General features: G+C 36.5%; 1 protein-coding gene across 2 annotated transcripts in view; it reads right to left on the bottom strand.

Moving 5' to 3' along the window:
* The window catches only part of LOC115210316 (cartilage matrix protein), a 105,543-nt gene that overhangs the window by 21,683 nt on the left and 58,565 nt on the right, over positions 1-25,295 (bottom strand). For both annotated transcript variants that reach the window (XM_036502136.1, XM_029778841.2), the window contains exons 7-9: positions 17,671-18,106; positions 10,217-10,240; positions 9,258-9,406 (exon numbers count right to left, since the gene is read on the bottom strand). In XM_036502136.1, the coding sequence (XP_036358029.1) occupies positions 9,258-9,406; positions 10,217-10,240; positions 17,671-18,106 (609 nt within the window). The remainder of the gene's footprint in view (positions 1-9,257; positions 9,407-10,216; positions 10,241-17,670; positions 18,107-25,295) is intronic.

Genomic DNA, 25,295 nt, shown 5'->3' with positions numbered 1-25,295 from the left:
ATTTTGAGATTGGTGCTTGTCTTCCACAATAATTTAACATCCAAGTACTAAAGCTTATAATTTGTGGAAAAAGACTGGGAGACCTCTCACAATGGAATCAACCAGAACAAGTAAGACCGAGAGCTTTGAGAAGTAAAATAATAATAATAATAATATAATAATAATAATATAATAATAATAATAATAATAATAATAATAATAATAATAATAATAATAATAATAATAATAATAATAATAACAATAATAATAACAACAACAACAACAACAACAACAACAACAACAACAATAATAATAATAATAATAATCTAGAATATGGCCCAGCTCCAGCCTGTCGATATCCAGAAAGGGACCACCACACACGGCGTAGATGGAACAAACAAATTAATGTTGTGGTCATGGAGTGTTACTACCTGAGCAACCAGGTGGATGAAAATGGTGCTCAAATTAAGGGTTACAGACAACGTATGTATGATCGTTGGAGAGAAAAGGGATTGTTTCAACTCACGGAACAGTGACTATGTGATCAAGCTAGAGCAATAAGAAAAAATTGTTGGTTCACAGAAGTAGAGCTCGAAGCTATCGAAAGACGGGTCATGGAAAACAGCAGCAGAGATAACAATGAAAATACAGTTCTTAATAACAAGAGTAATCTCATAGCACAGGAAAGGAGCAGTGGCAGCTTACTTGATGAGAGACATATAGATGATAGTAGTAGTAGTAGTAGTAGTAGTAGTAGTAGTAGTAGTAGTAGTAGTAGTAGTAGTAGTAGTAGTAGTAGCAGTAGTAGTAGTAGTAGTACCAACTTAGTAGTAGTAGTACCAACTTAGGAATGGCGTGGATAGACTATCGGAAAGCATATCATATGGGTCCTCATTTGTGAATTATGGATTGACGAAAAGTATTTGGAATTGCGCACAATGTCGTAAAACTATTGAACTAAAGTACAAATGGATGGACCATTGAGCACACATCGGGGAGGTGGAGCTTAGGCTTTGTCAACATCAAAAGTGGAAGCTTCCAAGGGGATTGCTTGTCATCATTGCTTTTTTGAACGACATCACTGGTTTTGATTTTTGAGAAACAAGAAAGCTGGGTATGGGTTCAAGGAAAAAAAAAGATAAAATCAGTTATCTTTTTATGTATGACCTCTTGTGACTTGAGATCGCTGGACGTGTGATCTCGGTTCCAAGCTGATCGCAGATCACGTACATTTGCACACATCACTCTGTGTGAAGCCATGTATATTGAAGAAAAGAGTAGCGAAAGAGGTTCTTCAATTTGATTCTCGAGAAGGGCCGATAGTCAGATTTCTTCTTAAGGATGATGTTTCTTGAAAATCCCTTCTAAATATATAATTCTCTCGTTTTCTTTCAATTCTAACACATCCTGGGAAACTGTACGTTTTTTGCTAATATTTGGTCATCAAATAATTTGAGAAGGTATTTCTTAAAATTTTCTCCTTTTGTTGTTCTATTTTTATTGCTGTGATATATATATACTCTATAAAGTCATTTCTGTTTTTACTTATAATGGTCAAGTTGACGATGTCTACTTTTTATGCATTTCACTGTCGCGGTTGTTGCATAAGTTGTTTCTTTTGGTATTCTGTTGTTGTTGCTTGTTGTTATACTTGTATGTTTTTCTGCCGCTGTTTTCATTGTTGTGGATTGATGTGGTGGTTTTGGATATTGTTGTGTTGTTCTTTCGTTGTTATCTTAACGCTTATGTTGATGAGTGACTATTATGTGTTATTTTGGTATATCGGTAAAGTTCTGTTTTATCTCTTTTGATATTTTCTTTTTGGCGTCGCTTGTAGCTATTTGTCGTTTCCTGGGTTCTTTTTCTCCTCGCTGTTTGATGAATTTATTGACGGGGAAGATGAAGATGCGTCTGAAGGTTGATGCGTTTGTATGCTTAGTACTCTCGTTTTTTCCTGCTGTTCATACTTCTACTGTTATAATGATGGTATAGGAAGCAGTAGGGTCTGTTCTTGCCAGAGGGGCTCTCGCAATTGGTACTATTACAACTATAATACAACTACCTGCTGTCAAATTCTCCAGTTGAATGAATATGGAAACCCTTCGTAAGTTTTGTGAGGTGAGCAGTATCTGCAACTTTACTTTTACTTCAGATTAATTATCTCTCCATAGTCGAATAATAATAATATAATAATAATAATAATAATAATAATAATAATAATAATAATATAATAATAATAATAATAATAAGAAGAAGAAAGAAGAAGAAGAAGAAGAAGAAGAAGAAGAAGAAAGAGCTCCGGGCTAAATAACAATATGGACGTACTCTCTCAGAAGCTCCCTCCACAAAACAAATATAATCCAATTACATCGGTACAATGGAAAGAAAACTTCCACAATGCAACTATGGGAAAAGTTCTGTTAAAGCAAAGAACAAATAAGATCGGAAATATCTTTCATATAAAGTGTAGTTTCTTTCTTAAATGCGCGATACCTCAATGTGACATGGGCAAGAAGTCGAAACCAGCACCAGGAAGCATGGAAAAACACACCAATTACATAAGTGCGTAAATTGAACAACTACCTATACATGCAACTGTCCATGCATACATGTGCACATTTCAATATTTATAAGAAACATAAATAATGCCTACATGACACACACGTGCACACAAACACACACATACACACACACAAACATGTGTCACGAGCGACGCAAAACCAAACAAAAACAAAGCGACTTCCCACAAACGAATATAAAAAAGGAGCAAATTAGTCAAGTTAAAACATCACTAAACAGTTATACCCGGAAACATAGCTACCAAGAAGAAAAGAAGATGCGAATTCCGACCTATTAGCCTTATGCGGCTGCGATATGATACATGTATCCATTCGAAGAACAAGGAAGCCTTGTCATGTCAAAAAGTCAACTCTGAACAAACAGACACGTCCCCTAATGTCACGGTCAATGCTTTAATGACAAGCCAAAACTCATGCTGGATCGGTCATCGCCCGGGACAACAAGGACCGCGTTAACCAGCGGAGAACTAGGCTGGGGTCAAAAAGTCTGCTGCTAGAGAACAAACTCTCAAAAAAATAATGAATAAAACGATCTACTAGGTAACCAGAACCAGGATATTCCAAACCCTAGACCTGTAGTGACACCATCAAAAATACTACATAAAATGGTCTAGAGAGGATTATAGATATATTTTGAAAGCTTTCTATACAGCCCAATTGAACCCAAACAGTAACATCATTGTATAAACACGCATTTCGTGGAAAAACGTCGTAGGCCATGAAGTTCGTAGACATATAGACGCAAATAAATTAAATAATGTACGTTGAGACATCATTAAGAATAAAGGTTAAATGACGCTGAAATTAACCAAATTAGGACACAAATATGTCATGGTAGACCAAATGAAAATGTCAACAATGCAGATGAAATAGGTAACAAATGCATGAAACCCAGTGTACGAGTAGTACATACCAACGCGGACGCTGAAAGACGAATAGTGAAGAGCAGATATGCAGAAAAGAAAGGAGAATGTAGACCTACCTCACGAACACCAGAATAGAAATGACACAGAATATGAGGTGAATAATAAAGAGTAGATCTTAGAAGCAAAAGAAGATACTATGAGAAAACTCAGCAAAACTTCACTGACATGATCAACAGAGAACTGCTACCAAAGTTCTCAAACAGTATAAAAAATAACAACATAATCATGATATATAACGTTGTTCTTAGACAGATCTTAAGAAATAAGGGGAATGACTTAAATTTAAATAACATCGTCTATTCCACTGCTAAAGTTGTAACTGCTCAAGTAGGTATCAGGACAAGGAAAAGGACCAACCATGTCCTAAATGCAAAGTAGCAAAACAAAGAAACTCTGCGAGAGACTGTATCAGTTCTCGATGAACTTGCTAGAAGAGTAAATGTTAAGACGAAACAAGCTATAAAAATCAAACAAAAATATAAAATCAAAAATTTTATAAACTTCCCTGCCACCAAGGAACTATTGCAACAGCGAATACAGCTGAAAGTTCAACGGCTTAAAAAGTATGATAATAGAATCAAATTTTATCAGCAAAATACGGTATTCAAGACGGATGCAAAACATTTTATAGGGAAATTGGCATCAGTAAGATAGAAGTAAAGGAGCCACCTAAGATCGAGGTAATGGAAGAACTCTGGAAGAAGATATGGAGCGACAAAAAAGAATATAATGCTGAAGCTGACTGGATTGAGCGTGAGAAAGTGAGACTGGATAAAGCTGAAGAGCAAAAATGGGAGGCAATAGGAACAGAAGAGCTAAGACGGGTTCTCAGAAAGTTTCACGAATGGAAAACTCCAGGATTGGACTGGACCCATAACTTCTGGCTGAATTGCTTGACAGAAATACACCAAAATTTTGCTGCACCTCTAACTGATGTCACCCAGAACACTGAGCAAATACCTGCCTGGCTGACTGAGGGAATATCATATCTTCAAAAAATCCGAAGAGCTACCGACCAATAACATGTCTCAACTCCACCTACAAGATCCTCACATCAATACTAACTGAAAGAATATACGCTTTCCTTGAAAAGAATTCTACCTTCCACAAGCTCAAAAAGATAGTAAAAGAAATTCTTATGGGTGCAAAGATCAAGTACTCATAAATAGAATGATTGTAGACATTTGCCGGAGCAATAAGGACTTGATTATGGCATAGATAGATTACAGGAAAGCGTTTGATAATGTCCCACATAATTGGCTACTCAAGGCCCTTGAGATACATAAGATCTCTCCTGTCGTCTCCGAATACTTACAAGATATCATGGCCAAGTGGAACACACGCCTCCTTCTAAAGCATAGTAATGGAATGAGGCAATCTAACAACACCAACATCAAACGAGGCATCTTTCAAGGTGACCCCCTCTCCCCATTACTCTTTTGCATGACACTGATCATACGCTAAAACGAACTGAATAACACCAGAGATGGGTACAAAATTTATAATGCTATAATAGACCATCTGTTTTAAATAGATGATCTGAAGTTGTTTACTAAAGATGACCAAGAGCTAGTAGAGTTGCAATGACATCGGGATGGATTTTGGCCTTGATAAGTGTGCTAAAGCAACTTTCGTAAGAAGCAAGCTCAGAAAAGCAGCTCCCATTAAGTTAGATACCAACGTTACCATCAAAGAGCTTGACCCGCAAGAAAATTATAAAATCCTGAGGATAAACGAAGGAGATAGTATACAACATGTTACTATGAAAGAAAAAATAAGAAAAGAGTATTATAGAAGAATGGGATTTATACTGGAAACTGAACTCAACTTTAAATATCGCATCGAAGCCATTAACATCCTGGTACTTCCAGTAGTCCAATATAGTTTTAAAACCATTAACTAGAATCCTACGGAGCTCCAAAGCCTGGATGGGAAGACAAGAAACTACTAATATCTATGAACATGCAACACCCAAAAGCTGATGTCGGTCGTCTGTAGCTACCTAGAAGTAATGGGGGAAGATGAATGATGCAGAACTGTGCTATAAAGCCTGCACAATAGCAATGAGCAAAGGACTGGATGCTGCGGCTTGCGGGCAAACTCGAAAGCAGCAAAATGAAGAACCTGAAATCACTGCCACCAAAACAAGTAAAACGGATCAAGAAGACTGCAATAAAGAACGGACAGGAACAAATTGAGGAGCGGTAGAGCCAGAAGCATCTGCATGGACAGATTCTTCGAAATCGAAATACTGATGTAGACCAAGCAACAACCCCTCAGTGGCTGAGAAATTCAGGACTGAAAGCAGAGACTGATGGTTTCATATTAGCAGCCCAAGATCAAAGCTTGTTTACCAGAAACTACCAGGCTAACTTTCTTCAAAGCATTTCTGACTCTAAATGCATATTCTGCGACACCTTTTACGTCCCGGGATGTCCTGTGCTGACACTAAATGAATACAAAAATTACCACGATATGATAAGACAGTATTTACATTGGAAAATATGTAAATACTACAAAATCGGCACTCCTGCTTACTGGTACGAACATCATCCTGAGCCAGTCGTTGAAGGTAAAAATGTCACTATCCTCTGGGATTTTCCAGTCAACACCGACAAAACGATCCAGACTAAACGAACAGACATAATTATAAAAGACAGCGAAAAAAGTTCTTGTAGACTACTAGATATGTTCCCACTAATAAAAATATATCTGTAAAGGAATTTAACAAATTAAGTAAATATAAGGACCTGGAAATTGAAATACAAAAGATGTGGCATCTTAAAGCAAGAACTGTTCTTGTTATTGTAAGTACCGAAGGTATGATTTTAAAAAAGGGATGTCAGAAATCCAAATAACATCCCAGGAGAACCATGTCTCAGACAAAATCCAAAAGATTGTGCTAACAAGTATTGCCCACATCCTTAGAAAAACCCTATCAGTTTAAATGTCTGTGCTGTACTAAATGAAGATATTTCGCTATCTCCCTGTCACTTCTCCCCAAGCTTTCTGTCATACTGTAACATGTCTTATCCTTCACTCGCCCTAGGATGCTGGGTGTTTCTCGGCAAGTGATTGGTACAAATAATGATAATATTTCATGTGCCATAGGAACGAAGTGGGTATTACAAAGGTTACCTGTAGTATGGGGTTTACATAAATTTGGGTGAGGGGTAAAAAAGGGAATAAAATAAAGCCTATATATCGTATGTATAGACTTGAACACGTGGAAGATACAGTCATCCTAATTCATAAGGACCCCGAGCGAGGGATAATCAAAGGACCTATAGGTACCAGACCAACCTGGCTATTACGGCAACTGCCTTCTAGCTGTTATTCTCTCAATTAAGGTGCATTTCGTAATAGTTATCCACCTTTTCACAAATTCACTTGAAGTGAGCATTTCCTCCTTTACTCTCACATTTCTTTCCCAATGGAATATGAAAAAAATCGATTAAGGCTTGACTGAAGAAGAAACGAGCTGTCTTTATTTCTTTCCAACTTCACGCACCATAATCACTTTCACCAAAGCCACCAATGAGAGGAAAACTATCTGCTCTGCCCTATCACGTCTTCCTTTGTTGTGGAGGGCAACTTCATGAATCATTCATTCATAAAATATCGCGTCCCAAGAAGCGTAGGCTACGATAAACAATTGTATAAGAAACAAGGAAGGGTACATGACTTTGGGACATTTAAAATTGATATATATTAGAAAGAGAATAACTATATCGTTTAAATAAACAGAGCAAAAAAGATAAGATATAATCAATATAAAATTTGCAGTGTGAATGAGTGGGAAACCAACTTTTACGTAGTAACAGAGCATTCTGCAGCTCTGTCTACCTTCCATTTCTGTGTTTCTTCAAGTCAGCAATAGTTCTTCATTGTGTTCCTCCTGGCTGTTGAGTAGAACCATATCGATTTCAGCTGTTATCTCAACAGCTGTGTAGAATTTGTGATCTGATTGGAAATGGACTCTCTCTGAATGCTCTCGGAACCTTTAGTTTGAATTAATTTTTTCCATTTTTGCACTTATCAGTTTTGGCAGCAGCCACATTTGTTCCTCATCATCGCAAGACGTAGGATGATGCTATTGTGTAGGGAAAATTTCCCTCATAGTCGTTAGCTTCCAGCACCAAAGATGAGGTGACTTTTTTTTAAGATTTTCGGTGTTGGACATAAAGTGTGTTTTTTATCATCATCAGAGCTGGGGGTTGTAGTTTCTGTATCCTTTTTATAATGTTTGCGCCTCCCTCTTCCAGTTTCTTGTATCCCCTGCGTTTTCTACTTCACCGAAAAGGAAGCGCTCTTACAGCTACAGCTTGTGTAACATTTTGGCATTAATGTCCGGACTACCAATTGCAGCGCTTTCTTTCTTCATCTACATCGAAGACAGAGTGCAATTCTAGGATGGCACTCTGACGACTTCATGCAGTCCCCACCCGACCACATGTTTTTGGTCATCTCGGCGATCACTATCTGTATTGCAAACGTGATAGTGAACGATATGACTGAATATATCTGTGGCTGTGATTTGTGCTCCACCTCCCAGATATTGTAGCACGACTGTAAGCAGGTTTGAGAAAACTGTTGTCACGCCACCTCCACGTCTTGATGACTAGGCATTTAGTCTCAGATGATAATACTTGATATATGGAAACCACAATATTTTATGTATTGGAGGGAGATTTCTTCATCTGTGCCCTTATACTAAAAAAATCTGTTTTTCTAAAGGCAAAATTATATGCTCTTTTCTTTGCTTTTCTTTAATAAAGATATCGTGATATATCGAGATGAAATTAGGTAAAAGCCTTTAGTGAATACAATAGATTACCATAGATGTAGCAAATCAAGTTATCAAAGTATTAAAAAATAGAAACTAAATAGCGACTTTAAATTTGAAATGCTGAATTGCTTGTGATCTGATTAATTATTATTGATTTAATTATTGGTTTAATTATGGGTTTAATTATTACTCTGCTGGAAATATCCTCCATTCTTGTCAATTTTTAGCCACCTGGAAAATATGTAATCAGCGATGGAATAATATTAATGAAACCAAAGTTCCATCCAAATTACTGTATATTTGAATGCGCGCGACCTAGTAATTAGGTTATTGGACCTAGAATCGTCAGGTTGTGGGACCAGGTGGTTCATTTATATTCTTGTATAAGGCATTTTATTACATGTTGCTTCACTCTACTCAACTGAAAATGAGTTGCATGTGCTGCCGAATAACGCAGTAAAAATCTTGTATATTCAAGATGTTAACGATCCTCGATAGCTACGGTATACTGCATAGTAATTTAGTGCTGAAAATTTAATCAGATTGAAGTAAATTATACTCAACTTACATCAATCTGATTAAATAGTCAACCCAAATATTGGTTTCAAGTTTTGACACAAGGCCGGCAATTTCAGTGTAGCGGGTAAGTCGTTTACATCGACCCCTGTGATTATATTATCGAAAGGATGAAAAGCAAAGCCGACCTTGGTGGAATTTGAAGTCAGAATGTAAAAACGAACGAAATGTTGTTAAGCATTTTGCTTGGCGTGCTATCGACTCTGCTAGATCACCTCCTTTGTCTTCTCAAATATTAAAGAGTAATAAATAAATAAACATAATATTCATGTAAATGGTTACCACAAAGTAAATTGCAGAAATTTGGGAACAATCATTATAGTGTACTTAGAAAGTAAGTATCGCGTGAATATCTGGCAGCAAAGTTTGGTTTGTAATCAAATATAGTAAATGTAAATATTTACATACCTGGTTTCCATTTTGACCAACATTTAGATTGCGTACAAAATATTTAACGAATTCAAGCTGTTTTTCGAAATCTGCTTTACTGATACTGGTTGAAGAATCAAGAACAAATACGATGTCAGCTGGATTGGTACATATTACAGGTGTGATTGCTGAAATCATACATATATGTGTATCATTTGTTGAATAATCCTTACGTAAATTATTAATATTGAGGATATGTATAGCCACTTGAAGTAAAATTCAGTGTATTGATGAGGGGATAAAAGGAACTGAAAAGCCAAGTAGGATTGGAACTCAAAACATAACAAATGTAACTAACAACTGCATTGCCCAGTACTCTTTCGATTCTGAAATCCACAACCTTTTGTCAATTATTCATATGAAAGTTAACCGTTGGCACCGACTGACTTCTTTGTGTGCGATCTATGAAGAAGTCAAGCTATGCATCCAATTTTGAATAGTTTGAACGTTGGTTTTGCTGTAGAGCTAGCAACATGTAAGCTCAAGTAAGCAAAAGCTGTGATGCATTTCTGTCCTCAGTAAAAAGTATTTAACTTCACTCACATTTCAAATACTCCCATGAAATCTACTCGTATGACCGTTACGATACATCTTCTCTCCCCTTCACTAATGTAAATTTCTCCCTCATCAAATAATTATATTTTTATAATGAAAACGAAAAAATATATATTCTAATATTTTCTGAAAGAAATTTAATTTGGCATATATTTATTAAGTAGTTCAGTTGAAGTTGTTGCAGAAACTAAATACTTTAACTAGTATGCAGTGTAATCTATGATCATATGGGTTTTAGAAAGTTTAGCTAGCCTGAATGTCTGAGAATATTGAACACAGAGGAATTTATTTCACTTAAATGTGCCGTGAAAATTTGGCGTGAGAAAAGAATATTAATTTAGTCGATTTGAGAAATACATATAGAAACGAAATTTAGTTCTTACCAGTCGTAGTTGTTCGATAAATCACTAGAAAAGAAAGAGAAACACTTTTTAAACTACAAAATGACTAATATGATTAAAGTTTTAAAACTATTAACCGCTTCTTTAAAGTTCTTTAAGAACTCCAAAAAGTTCTTTCGATGACTTCAAACTTCACTCATTATCCATTGTTTTATTCCAGGTTACGTACATGCTAGCTAACTCGATTCGAACATCATATCCTTATTTCTAATCTAGTAAAAGCCTGTTGTTTTACGAACGAAATACATAATATTCTATTTTACTGCAATATAATCAAGAAAAAGATAAAAGCAACATTACTAAGAAAAATTAACCGTTTAATGAAACAAAAAAGTTATATAGTTGTATTAAATATATACTTTCCTAAAAACACTTAAAAACAATAACTTACTATTTAAACAATTCTTGTATTACCAACAATTTGTCTCTCTCTTTTTTGTTAATTTTGCTTCTTTTGACACTTGGGTTTTCTACATTCTCTTAATATGTTAAGGCGACTGATTAGCAAATATCTTTAGGTTAAAAAGATCCTCAACTCTACTGATATCATCATATAATTGTTCACTTAACTTTTGTTTATGGAGATGACTAACACAAATTTGATATAAAAATTACGTTTTATAATGGTGTCACATTTTGGCACAAAGCCAGCAATTTTGAGGGAGGGGTAAGTCGATTACTTCGATCCAAGTGTTCAGCTGGTACTTATCGACTCCGAAGGATGAAAGGCAAAGTCGACCGCGGGGGAATTTACGTTTTCTTATAATAAAAGGGTAAATATGTATCTGATGTTTGCATGTTGATACGAAGAATTAGCAAAGTGTGTGTGTGTGTGTGTGTGTGTATGTCTGTCTGTCTGTCTGTGTGTTTCCCTAAAACTTGAGAACTACACAACTAATTTCATTCAAATTTTACACATGCCTTACTTAGGGTCCGGGGAGTGTCATCGGCAAAAGAATGTTCCATTTTTTGCCTAGAGCGAGCCCATAGCAATATCATATCTTCTTCACTATGATTCCCTAAAACTTGAGAACTACACAACCAATTTCATTCAAATTTTACACATGCCTTACTTAGGGTCCATGTAGTTTCATGGGCAAAATAATTGTTCAACTTCTTGCTTAGGGCGAGCCCATAGCAATATCATATCTTCTCCACTATTCAGTATTACATTTCTCTATTTTATGTAAGATACTTTTACTTTAACAATAAAAATTGGAGATAATAATAACAATTGAATTATATGTAGTAAGTAATAATTAAAATCAACTGAATTATATGTAGTAAGTAATAATAATTAAATCGTAACATAATTAAAAGTAAAAATAGCAATTGGTATAAAATTGCATCAATGACTTGAACTTGAATAAGTGGTTTCACATGAATGGGAATAAATAAAAAATAAAACTTAAGTGCAGAAATGGAATAGTCTAGATGGAGCTGTGCACATACCCTTTACCACGGCTTTTACATTAGATTATCTGCTAATTAGCTAGCATTAAGTATCTATATGAAGTTTGGCTGTATGTAATGTCTGTTTTCTCGAACAGACGCTTCTACTGAGTACTGCTGTTGGTTTATTTCTGATCCATAACACTTAAAAATTAAAAACATCCCCCCAGAAGTAGAGGTAGGCTGGATTGTAGCCACACTTCTATACAAGAGGGAGGACAAGATACAATTGATTGAAATTGCAAGAGACGGGCCTATAATTCCAGTCTGTTATATATTTTGAGTATTGTTATCACTAGCGATATCAAGATATAACTTTGTATTTTGTATTTTATATGTAGATGTATATATATATAGATGTACAAATATATATACTCATATATATACTATAGCTTCAACTGAGTATTGCTTTTTGATTCACCGTAAGGTTTGTTGTTATTATTATTACTGTTTAACTATTGTTATCACGTTTGTTGGTTCCTCGTAAGGGAAGCGTTGTTGTGTTGCATTTGTTAAATAATTGTAAACCGTAACACTCTCCCTTTGGGAGGAGGAGCTTTGGTTATTGTTTAAAAAGTGAATTGTGTCCCTGTTTGGGGAAATTGACAATATTTCCACCGTTTATATGGAAGCATTTTTGTTAAAATGTCTTCGATAGAAGAAAGTCCGAAAATGAATTTCGCTGCAGCCATCGGCGGGCGCGAACTCATTAAAATTAAAATGGAATAAATACAAACCTGTTTCCGATTGATCACCGACAAAGACGGTGAATCTAGGATAACACCACCGAGCGAAATAAAAAATAAAATTAAAGAAAAGACAATTGTCTATAAAGTATACAATGTAGAGAAAAGAAAATGATTTGAACACCTGGAGGAAAGTACAATCGAAAAGTGTGTTGGTGCGACTATGAAAGATATAAAGTATCTAACCAGAGGCGGTAAATTCGCCACAATAGAAGCAAGGTTCGAGTCAACGGAGCGTGCAAGGGAGTACTCGACTCGAACCTTGCAAAGTGGAAATATTTTATTTTTACCTTTATATCTGGGACGTAGGACGTCCCGGATAAAAATTAAAAACGTCCCCCCAGAAGTAGAGGTAGGCTGGATTGTAGCCACACTTCTATACAAGAGGGCGGACAAGATACAATTGATCGAAATTGCAAGAGACGGGCCTACAATTCCAGTCTGTTATATATTTTGAGTATTGTTATCACTAGCGATATCAAGATATAACTTTGTATTTTGTATTTTATGTGTAAATGTATATATATAGATGTACACATATATATACACATATATATACATGCACTAGCACTATGACCCGGCGTTGCCGGGTCATAATGCTAGTATATATACATATGTATGTGTGTGTGTGCGTGTGTGTTTGTGTGTGTGTGTACGTTTGTGAGTGAATGTATGTATGTATGTATGTATGTATGTATGCTTGCATGTATGTATGTATGCATGTATGTATGTATGTATGTATGTATGTATGTATGTATATATATATGTATGCATAGATGTTTCAGTAGTCAAGATTTTAAGAGATTTCGAAAACTGTAGTGGGTAAAGAGCTACTTGGTTCTCATCAGCAAGAGTCAACACTTGTTGAGAATAATGGCTTCTCCTAGAAGTTTTTTCATAGTTTCTGTCAAATTTTTCAATTCAAGTAGTTGAAATAACTTTTGATGGCAACCATTGTACATTGATAAAACTATTCATTGAATTTTCATATGCGTTTTGCTTGGCCAGTTTCCGCAAAAATCAGCAAATGTTTTGTTTGCATACACTACAACGAAAGTTCTTACCTATATGAGAATGATCTGGAGTGTCCGTCTCAGAGGAGGAAGATTATTCTGAAACATCAGTGTCTGCGGTTCGGTGATTCATTTAGCACAGGCTGAGTTTTTAACACATAAATTCATTAAGGAGAACGAATTTTGCCTCTGAGTTGAAATTTTACAGCTAGTGCTATTGTACATTCGTAAATACATTATGAATTATATAGATATCGTTATTTTTAATTTCAGTATTTCTCTATTTGTCAACTGTCTTATGAATGATATAATGGTTTGTCAATAATAGATTATATCTTCAATTTTGTTCCTCGATTTCATTCCATAGTTAAACGTTACATACGTTGACGGTGGCAGAATAAAATGAGATAAATAAATATGAAAGATTGGGTTTTAGACAACATCGTTTACAATAAAGCGCATGAGTTAAATGATAGACGATTAAAACATAGTTCAATGAAAAACTACAGTCTTTACCGTTCCACTGCCACCTACATTAAGCACTGCCTCTAACGCTGCCACCACTACTACTGCCACCACTTTATTAGCTACTGACCACTACTACTGACCACCACTACTGCCACCACTTTATTAGCTACTGACCCTCAGTATATGACATATATGTGTGCGTGCGATCATATGTCTGTAATTAGCCTTCTCTTTTTCTTAACTTTCAATAACACTGCACATACCTCCACAAAATCATTGCCTCTCCATTCGACTAACTGGTTAACCGTGTAACTCCGTTTTTCTCCTTTCAAAGCATTTATCCACTTCTATATTTTACGCAAATTTCCACACAACTCAAACCAATAGCTTCCTCAATCTTGCAGCCATCACCACATCAGCATTACAACTCTATCCACCGTCCAAATTCAGTACCACAGACATAAGCCTCGGGGACAACACTCAAGTTGCCGAACATTGCTCTAGTCTTTTGTTGTCTACTCCCTTATACCCGCAAAGAGTTACCTGCAGCACTTGCTCCACCATCACCTGGTGGAAGAGAGACCAAAACTGCTTAGGGTATGATTTCTTCCATCATCTCTTTTGCGTCGACTTGACACGACAAGCCTCGAATTTTCTTTCAGCATGGAGATACAGCAGCTACCTCTTCTCCTCAACTGTGCGGCTGTGCCCATCCATCACATCCTCAGACGAGACAATTTACCTGCTCGACGCATTTTAGAAGGCTTCGGAAGATCCCGCTTAAGATCCCGAAAGCAGCTTGAGTGCTTGTGGCCAATTTCCTCGCATCCTCAAATGGCAACGCCCAGTCGACCCATTGATTGGGAATGATTGTTCTATTTCGGTTTGCTCGTCTTCAGTCTCCCTGACATTGATACAATGATTTCAGACTCCTCATTGTCAAGGTTGACATAAAAAATACCTTCAACTGCCTGCGTCGTGCCCCGTCTGCTTACCCGCTAGCTTACTTGCACGGGTCTCCGAACATGCTTCTCATTGCAGATAAGGTCATACCATCTTAGACCGGCGTTCAGTAGGGTGATCCAGTAGGTTGGACGGCATTGTTTGAAGCATCACAGCTTCTTTTAATGCCTGGTACCTGGACAATGCAACAATGGGTGGGCCCGAATAAAATGTCTGCCAAGATCTCCGATTAGTTGTTCTCGCTCTGGCAGGACCAGCTTCTTGATTAACTCGTCCAAGTTGGAAGTTATGAACGTCAATTACGACTCAGGGAGTTTCGCGACCTTCGTATCGGACGTGCGTTCATTACTCCACGATGGAGAGGTGACCTCAAAAGAGGACGTTCTTATCCTTGGCTCACCTATACTCCAGTCTGCTATTCGCCCCACCATCAGGTTCAGTCTTCGAAGCCCAAAACTATGACGAGTAAACTGAACCTGATCGCTGTCAGTCCGGGATTATTTCTATCAAGGAACTGTTTCACCATGCCAAAGCTTCTGTATACTTTCAGCAGTGCCCCTTGCTACAACTATGCATTTCTTCTCACAGATCTCGAGGCCTGTATTATATAGAACGCTAAGGAGATATGCAGCGTCCGGTTTGACGACACTGGATGGCAACATACCACCTTACTTGTCTGATATGATGGCCTCCACCTCCGGTGTCACAAGCTTTACCGGCATTTCTCTCGTTGGTGACCTCTTGCCATGTTCTCAACAAAAGGGTTTTCCACAACACAACTGTACCAGGGAACGTGAGGTGTCTTACGCAACATGGAGCCAGATAAGTCTTCGCTTTCCGGACGTTCATTCCCCCTGTCTCCTTTGTTGACGTCCGGCCTCCACAAAACAAATGGGATGCATCCAGTACAACATTATCTTCAACGAGCTGGTGCGCTGAATTGATCAGCACCGCCTGACATGTTTTTGCTCGATCTTCTAGCTCAACAGCAGTACCATCAGTCTCGAAAGACACTCACCTGGATAGCGAGTGTTTGCACATCGGTGTTTCCTCGAGGTTTGGCCTCAGGATCTGTGAGTCTTACAAATGCTGCCGCGGATCCAAGTAGAATTCTTTCGGTTTCAGCCAATTGTCATATCTTTATAGTGCTGATCACTTTCCGCACCATACTGTTCTCAAAGAGATCGTAAAACACGGCCTACATGCCGCCAGCTTGCCTTCCCAGCTCGAGTCCGCAAGATGGATAGTAGGGACAGTAAAAAGTCAGACGGCATGTAAGTTTTCCCGTTCCACGGTGGTAGACCTCCTATCTGGGATGTCACATGCTGCGACATCTTCTCCGGCAGCAACCTGGTATGTACGGCTGCGAGCCCAGGCTTCGTTGTTCGCCGGCCGAGAAGGATAAACTATCAAAGTATCGGCCGCTCTCTGACAGATTTGTGGTCGAGCCTCCACCGCTTTTGGTCCCCGGACTACATCCCTGCCCACTGCTATCGAGGAGAAGATGGCTACTAACAAGTGCGAGACCCGTGAGTCGGAATGGCTCTTCTGATGCGTCTTCCTCACCATTCTCCAGGGCAACGCCTTTTCAGTTTTGTCCGCCGCGACCATGACACTGACTGACTAGTTTTTTTTTAGCTATAACTGCTGTAGCTCACTGCTAATACACCCTCCTTAATAACGAGTTAGTTATTTTACATCAATTACCCCTCATTAGACACATAAGGCATTATATAGGTAGACCAGAAATTTCCCATATATTTACAAAAAAATTTTGGTTGCCTTCTTCCCTTTCATACATTTTCTCTCTCAAACACACGCTCTTATTCGGTTACTTTTATCAGTATAATATCGTTATAGATAAAAGATTTTTTTTTGCAATGATCTCCACGAGTATGTCACTAATGCAGCAGGTACATTAAAGATGCAATGTGGACAACTGCTTTTAATAAAACTCTAGGTCTTAGAATGGGAGACCTATTCTCTTGTCGGCTCCGTACCAATTAGATAATACAGCTCACCACATTAATAGTTCTTTTGCGAGTACATTAGTAGAACAGTATTTGTAATTTTCTCTCTTTATATTTGTAACATTCAGAAAGTGATATTAATTGATTTCAAAATTTGGCGCAAGACCAGCAATTTCGGAGGAGGTGGCGAGTCGATTACATCGACCGCGGTTCTCAACTGGTACTTTTACCGACCCAAAAAAGGATAAAAGGCAAAAATCGAACTCGGCAAAATTCGAACTGAGAACGTAAAGACAGACTAAATGCTGCTAAGTACTTAGCCCGGAGTGGTAATGCTTCTGCCAGCTTGTCGCTTTAGAGCGTAGTGATAAATAAGACTATTCGCGGCGGTTGCTGTACGAAAAGACTTAATAGATTAAAATCAAACAATTTATCTTAGCACTCAAGAAAAAAAGTGTTTGTTAAAAAATGCCCAAAATATTTCGGGCAAGTAAATGATAATGTGTGAGAAGAAATTCAACATATTTCTCTTTCTTACTTAAGTGTTTAATTAGTATATTTACTTAGCTCCAAGTCATCATTTTTTAAAAACATTTTTGTTTGAAGAAAAAAGAAAGTACGAGGATATTAGAGATTATTAGAGAATTAATCATATATTCAAAGAGAAATTAGCTTACGTTAAAAATTTATATGGAGAGATCCCCATTGCAAAACAATAAGGATCTGAAAATGAGGATTAATATACATTTAATAGTTTAATTTAATAGGATTGTATACATTTAATGCTTATTAATGTGAAATCGAAAAAAGAAATAAAGCCATACCTTCGCATGTTGTGTTAAAGACAGTTTCCTTAATACTCTCCAAAGTAGTGTAAGACGCAGTTTGTTTGAAATATTTCCATTTTGGAGAACTTGCGATGCCACGAATCTCATCTGCTGCTATGTTCTCCCCAATGGCCAACGCAAAAACTTTAATACTAGTTTGACGATGAATCATGTTTGCTGCTTCCAAAGTATGATTTGGTTTCTGAGAATTTCCATCAGTCAGAACAATAGCAACTTGTGTAACAGAAGATCGAGCACCATTTCCAGGTTTAAACATATTTATTAATTCTCTTAACGCCATCCATGTATAAGTGCTTCCTGTGAGTTGTTGAATTCGACTGACTTTCCGTAGAACATTAGATCTGTCAGTAGATTCGTTCAGGTAAAAATCTATTTCTACCTTATCACTGAATGATAACGCACCTATTCTTACCTGAATAATAATAATAATAATAATAATAATAATAATAATAATAATAATAATAATAATAATAATAATAATAATAATAATAATAATAATAATGAAAATAATAATAATAATAATAATGATGATGATGATGATGATGATGATGATGATGATGATGATGATGATAATAATAATAATAATAATAATAATAATAATAATAATAATAATAATAATAATAATAATAATAATATTGAGTGAGAGAGTAGCACACACCATGAAAGTGTCGCTGGGGTACAAATATACGAAATCCAATACATCCATCATGACTACCAGTCTCACAAGGGTATACCAGGCACATATATCACAACCATAACAAAACAAAACAATGTACATCATAATACATCCAATCAGTTAAGATCAGAAGCCTATGAGAGCCACTGCCTCATCAGGATATTCTGGTACTGGATCTGGTACTCATCAGGATATTCTGGTACTGGATCAAAGCAATCTAGTACTGCATCAGGGAATCTTGACATTATTATTATTATTATTATTATTATTATTATTATTATTATTATTATTATTATTATTATTATTATTATTATTTTTATTCTATGTTTGACTTTTGCTTTATATTTGTACAAGTTGGCTCCAAGTCTCACCCAGAGACCTCAAGAGACAACAGGGTTGGAAGTTCATGTTGTTGTTATGCCTAGTGTGCCATATATTTGGGGGGTGGGGATGTTGTACTAATGAATGTCTAAAAAAAAGTTTTTTTAATTTTTTTATTATTATTATTATTATATTATTATTATTATTATTATTATTATTATTATATTATTATTATTATTATTATTATCATTGAGTGAAAGAGCAGTGCATGCCATCAAAGTGACGCTGGGGTACAAATATACGAAGCCCAGTATATCCATCATGACTACCCGTCTGATAAGGGTACACCAGGCACATTCATCACAACCATATGAGCGTGACATGGTGATCTCATAACAAGATAAACAGCGCATGACCTTGCGGGTGGGGCCCAGTTAGTATTTTCTTCTGGTTGGGTAACCCATCCCACTCAAAAGGTCCCTGATTAAGGGTTGTTTAAGGATGTTGAATGAAACACCCATGTTTCCAGAGGTGAATCATTCAAACTCCAAATAATTCCTCTCAACACATGGCTATGATGCTCCCCCACTACTTCTACTCGTGATCAGAGATGCACATATCGTCAGCCACTAAGGGACATGCTCAACTGGTTACGGTCAAACAACTGACAAGCAAATCTGTGGTATTGAGCAGAATATTTGGTGTAGCCCATCTTTTATACCAAGACAAAACAATGTACATGATAACACTTCCAGTCAGTTAAGATCAGAAGCCATGGTACTGCATTATTATTATTATTATTATTATTATTATTATTATTATTATTATTATTATTATTATTATTATTATTATTATTATCTATTATTATTATTATTATATTATTATTATTATTATTATATGTTTGACTTTTGCTTTATGTTTGTACAAGTTGGCTCCAAGTCTCACCCAGAGACCTCAAGAGACAACAGGGTTGGAAGTTCATGTTGTTGTTATGCCTAGTGTGCCATATATTTGGGGGGTGGGGGTGTTGTACTAATGAATGTCTAAAAAAAAGTTTTTTTTTTTTTTTAAACTGAAAATTATGTTTGTTTTAAACCTTGAGATTACATAGAAAGTATTTTGCGTAGGATATGAGCAGTTCCCATGAACACTATCTTTTGAATTTCTGCCATTTTTGGGTTTCCTGGTATCTGAGTTAGGTAGCTATCAGCCCCTTTTGCTATCATTCCCAGGGCACCTATGACAACAGGTATTGTTTTAGTCTTCAGGTTCCACATTTTGCTGATTTCTATTTTATTATTATTATTATTATTATTATTATTATTATTATTATTATTATTATTATTATTATTATTATTATTATTATTATTATTGAGTGAGTGAGTGAGTGAGTGAGTGTGCAGTGCATACCATCAAAGTGACTACGGTAAACCCAATATGACTACTCGTCTGATAAGGGTACAGCCGGTACATGTATCACAACCATATATGCGGGATATAGTGATTTCATATCAAGATAAACAGCACATAACCTTGCAGGTGGGGCCCAGTTAGAATTTTATTCGGGTCGAGTAGCCCATCCCGCTCAAAAGATCCCTGAAAAAGGTTTGTTTTAAGGATGTTGAACAAAACACCCATGTTCCCAAAGGTGAATTATCCAAACCTCTAAGAATTCTTCTCAACACATGGCTATGATTCTCCCCACTACTTCTGCTCATGATCAGAGATGCACATATCGTCAGCCACTAAGGAGTCGATTAAATTAGTACCAGTTACGCACTGGACGGTTTACTCGACTTAATCCCTTTGTCTGCCTTTGTTTGTCGCCTCTATGTTTAGCCCACTGTAGCCAATAAAGAAATAGATATAGAGGAGGAGAGTTAAAATATAATTTTAGCAGATTGGTGATGTTCTGATGGTGAGGTTAAAAAATGACAGGGAGAAAAGTAAGAGATAAAAAGAGAGAGAGGGGGGAAATGGGGGGAGGGGGGAGAGAGAAGAGAGAGTGGGGGAGAGATGATGATGGTGGTAGTGATGGTGATGGAGGTGGCGTGGTGATTGGATACTGAAAAGTGTATTTTTTTAATTGAACTAAGTTTTTTATATCCCCGATCACTTAACGCATTTCACGCTTATTTACGTGACTGATATATGCAATTTAACTAAAGGTTGTCTCTTATGTATAGGATATTTTTTGTCTATGGGAAAAATGAGAAAATAAGTGTGAATATTTATTATATGAGTGTTGTGTATTAAGCCTATAAAATTGTGCATAAAATATAAGTGTATACATAAAATGCATTAAGTAATCATCTTATTCCAATTTCTTGTTATTATTAAAAGAAGCGTGCCATTGTCATCTGGTGAACGATATTTCGGCATCTCGTGTGTCTTCAACAGGTTCAAAAAATAATTTTGTCACTCTACTTCCTTTTGGTTAATATATAAAGGATTGAGGTAACTCTTCCAGAAGATATTATTATTATTATTATTATTATTATTATTATTATTATTATTATTATTATTATTATTATTATTATTATTATTATATTATTATTATTATCATCATCATCATCATTATTATTATTATTATTATTATTATTATTATTATTATTATTATTATTATTATTCAGTAGTTTTATTTTTATAGCGTGCTTTCACTTCACTACCGAGCGCAGCTCTGTGTGCCTTGGGTATGTGCTGTGATTTGTTGTGATGCTCTGATGGTTATTGTATGGTAAGTGTTCTGCGTAGGATGTGTGCAGTGCCTAGTAGTGCAATTTTCTGTATGTTATATGTGTTTGTAAGTCCTGGTGTTTTTGTTATGTATTTGTCTGAATAATTTTTTATCATGCCTAATGCACCTACTATGATAGGAATTGTTTCCGTTTTCAGGTTCCACATTCTAGTTATCTCTATTTCCAGGTCTTTGTATTTTGAGAGTTTCTCTATTTCTTTTAGAGACACGTTGTCATCTGCCGGTATTGATACATCAATTAGAAAGCATTTTTTTTCTTCATGGTCTCTGACAACTATATCTGGTCTGTTGGCCTTAATTTCTCTATCTGTGTGTATCGGCATATCCCAGAGTATGGTTGCTTTCTCGTTTTCTGTGACCTTTTCTGGTGTGTGCCTATACCATCTTTTTTCTGTTGTTATTCCATAATGTTGGCATAGCTTCCAATGTATGTAGGTTCCAACTCTGTCATGTCTGTGAATATATTCCTTCTTAGCCAGGACTGGGCAGCTAGAGATAATATGATTTATTGTTTCTTGTCCATCTCCACATATTCTGCAGTTACTTGTAATATTTCTTTTCATTACATGTTTTTGGTAATTTCTGGTGGGGAGGCTTGTGCTGCAATTAAAAATCCCTCTGTTTCTGCTTTGAGTCCTGAGCTTCTCAACCATTGCTGGGATTTTTCTTTGTCTATTTCTTTTGCGTTTAGTTTAGTGCAGTATTTACCATGAAGGGGCTTTTCTTGCCATCGTTTTATCATGGTTCGTTGCTGTTCTATTTTTAGTTTGGATTTCATTTGTTTTATAGCTTTTGTTGTTTCTTCATCATCTTCTTCTTCTTCTTTGTGTTTATTAGGTGGTATGATTTCTTGTTTGTATTTGTCAGCTTCCTTAAATACTGAGAACAGTTTTTTGTTTTGCTCGTGTTTTGCTGCTATCTGGATCAGTTTTCCTTCCTTCTGAAGTAGGTATTTTTGCAGTCCTATGGTGGTTATTTTATAGTAGTTTTCCAGCCGTATAAGGCCTCTACCACCTTCTATACGTTGTATATATAGTCTTTCTATGTCAGATTTTGGGTGATGCATCCTGGATCCTGTCAGTATTTTTCTTGTTTTCCTATCTATTTTGGACAGTTCATTTCGTGTCCAGTTAAGGATATTGTAGCTGTAACTTATAACTGGGACAGCTAAAGTGTTGATACCTATTATCTTGTTTTTAGCATTGAGCTCTGTTTTTAGTATTGATCTAACTCGTCTATAATATTCTTTTTTTATTTTCTCTTTCATTTGTGTGTGTTGTGTCTTATCTAGTTCATGGATTCCTAAGTATTTGTAAGTTTGGCTTTGGTCTAATTCTTTTATTTCATTGGTTTTATCTAGTGTGATGTTGTTACTCTTAACTAGTTTTCCTCTTTTCATGGTTACTTTGGCGCATTTTTCTAATCCAAATTTCATATCTATTTCTTTGGTAAATCCATGAACTGTCTTTAGTAGTGTTTCCAGCTGTTTGTCATTTGCAGCGTATAGTTTTAGGTCATCCATATATAAAAGGTGGCTGATCGTTTTGCCGTAACATTTATATCCGCATCCAGTTCTATTTAGCATATCAGATAGAGGTGACAGTGCCAAGCAGAAAAGGAGTGGAGAGAGCGTGTCTCCCTGGAATATTCCTCTTCTAATGGGGATGTCTTTGGTTTTCATGAGTCCCTCTTTTGTTTGGAGGTGTAGGACTGTTTGCCATTTATTCATAGAGTGCTCTATGAATTTTATGATTGTTGGTGCTACTTTGTTAATGGCTAGTGTTTCGAGGATCCATGTGTGGGGGATGCTATCAAACGCCTTTTTGTAGTCAATCCAGGCCATACTGAGGCCTTTCTTCTTTCTGTGGCTGTCTTCAGTTACGGCTTTATTAATCATTAGTTGATCTTTACAGCCATATGAGCCCTTGCGGCATCCTTTCTGCTCTTCTGGGAACAGTTTGTTTTCGTCCAGGTGCTTGTTCAGCCTTTGCGATATCACTGCAGTAAATGCCTTGAACATAGTAGGGAGGCAGGTTATTGGTCTGTAGTTTTCTGGTTTTGTTGTTTCATTTGATTGGGAATTAAGATGGTTTTCCCCTTCGTGAGCCATTCAGGCATTGTCTCTGGCTCTGCTAGTATGCTGTTAAAGTTTTCAGCCAGCTTTTTGTGCATTCCTGTTAGATATTTCAACCAGAAGTTGGGGATCTTGTCATGCCCAGGTGCCTTCCAGTTGCTTAGTTTTTGCAGTGCCTGGGTGACCTCTTCAGTTGTTATGGGGGTCCAAAGTTGTTCAGTTGCCGAGTTTGTTATTTTCATACTCCTTTTTTTTGGCTGTTCGTTCGCCGACCATATTTCTCTCCAGAATTTTTCCAATTCTTCTGCCGTTGGTGCTGCAGTGACTTCTATTTTATTTTTGCCCAGTTCTTGGTAGAACTTTTTGGGGTCGGAGTTGAACTTTTTGTTCTGTTCAAAGAAGCGTTGGCGTTTCTCGTACCGGCGGATCCTTTGAGCTTTGGCAAGGATATCTTGCTTCAGCTTTTCTTTTATCTCCGGCAAATCTTTTACTGTGATGTTATATTTGCGGAGCATTTTTGTTCTCTTTTTGTTGCTTAGTAGCGTTGCTTGTTTGCTGATTTCATTAAGAATCGACAGGTCTTTTCTAATTTTTTTTATTTTGTTCTGGATGTTATTTATCCACAGGGTTTGTTTGGGTGGTGGTACTCTTGTATTGGCGGGTTTGGGTGAGTATCCAGCTTCTTTTGTGGCTGCAGTGGCTGCTGCGTATATCAAGTCATTTAGTTCAGTGATATCACTTTTTTTTGTTTCAGTGGCTAGTTCAGTGACGGCTAGGTTTATGTTGTTTATAATTGGTGTTGTTATTGCGTTTATTTTTATTCTTGGGAGGTATGGTCGGTGGTCCATTTTGGGCTCTGTGGTTTTCAGTTCTTTGATTATTTTATTTTTTAAATTATCATAATCATTAGGCTCCCCTTCGTTGTTTACATCGTGTTTGTTGGGAATGTTGCGTTTGTCTTCGTGTTTTACAGTTTCAGTGTTTATATTATTGGGCATTGTTGTGTGGCTTCTATCTACATTTTCCTGGTGTATTTTTTCTTTTAAATGTTCTATTTCTATTTCTGATATTTTTTGGCTTTGAGAATGTATCTTCGTACGTTAGCTAATTTATTAGGGTTCATTGCTGTATCCAAGTCTATATCTCTATTATTTTCCTTCCATATTTTATATGTATGTGTTGTTGTATTTTCATTTTGTGGGTAGAGCATTGCTGTGAAGTATGCGTGTAAGATAGAAATGTATTCCTCACGTGTCCATTTACGTCTTTTGGGTTTTAATTGCGGGACATGAGGTACAACGTCCGGCCCATTATTTTGACGGTCGTCATTTTCGTAGGGTACCGGTCCGTTTATTTCTGTTGTCACATTATTTCGCACGTGTAGTTTTTCGTACATTTTTTGTTGTAGGTTTAATTTACGTACCGCTCGATTGTTATTCTTGGGTTGAATAGTATCGGTGGCATTTAATTTCTTCGTAGTTCCTTTGTACATGGTGTTTGAGGTCGGGGATGATCGTGTTGTTCCACGCATGTTTACATGTGTTGTGTTAGAGGTGGAGATAATATCGAGTCAAAATACATCATTTCGTTTCGAAAATAGTAATAAATTTCAATTCGTATTACTTACTCGGATATAGTCCAATTCTTTGTTAGTAAATCTTTGGCTCCATAGGGTGTCCTTGTTTTCGATGTTTGTGGATAGATTTCGGAGCTCTGTATTTTCCTTCTTACATCTTAAACGTCCCCGGTGTCTCCTTATTATTATTATTATT

Source organism: Octopus sinensis, linkage group LG4, assembly GCF_006345805.1.
Source record: "Octopus sinensis linkage group LG4, ASM634580v1, whole genome shotgun sequence".
Lineage (NCBI taxonomy): Eukaryota > Metazoa > Mollusca > Cephalopoda > Octopoda > Octopodidae > Octopus > Octopus sinensis.
The sequence above is the reverse complement of the archived record's forward strand: the minus strand, read 5'-3'. Positions and strand labels throughout refer to the sequence as shown.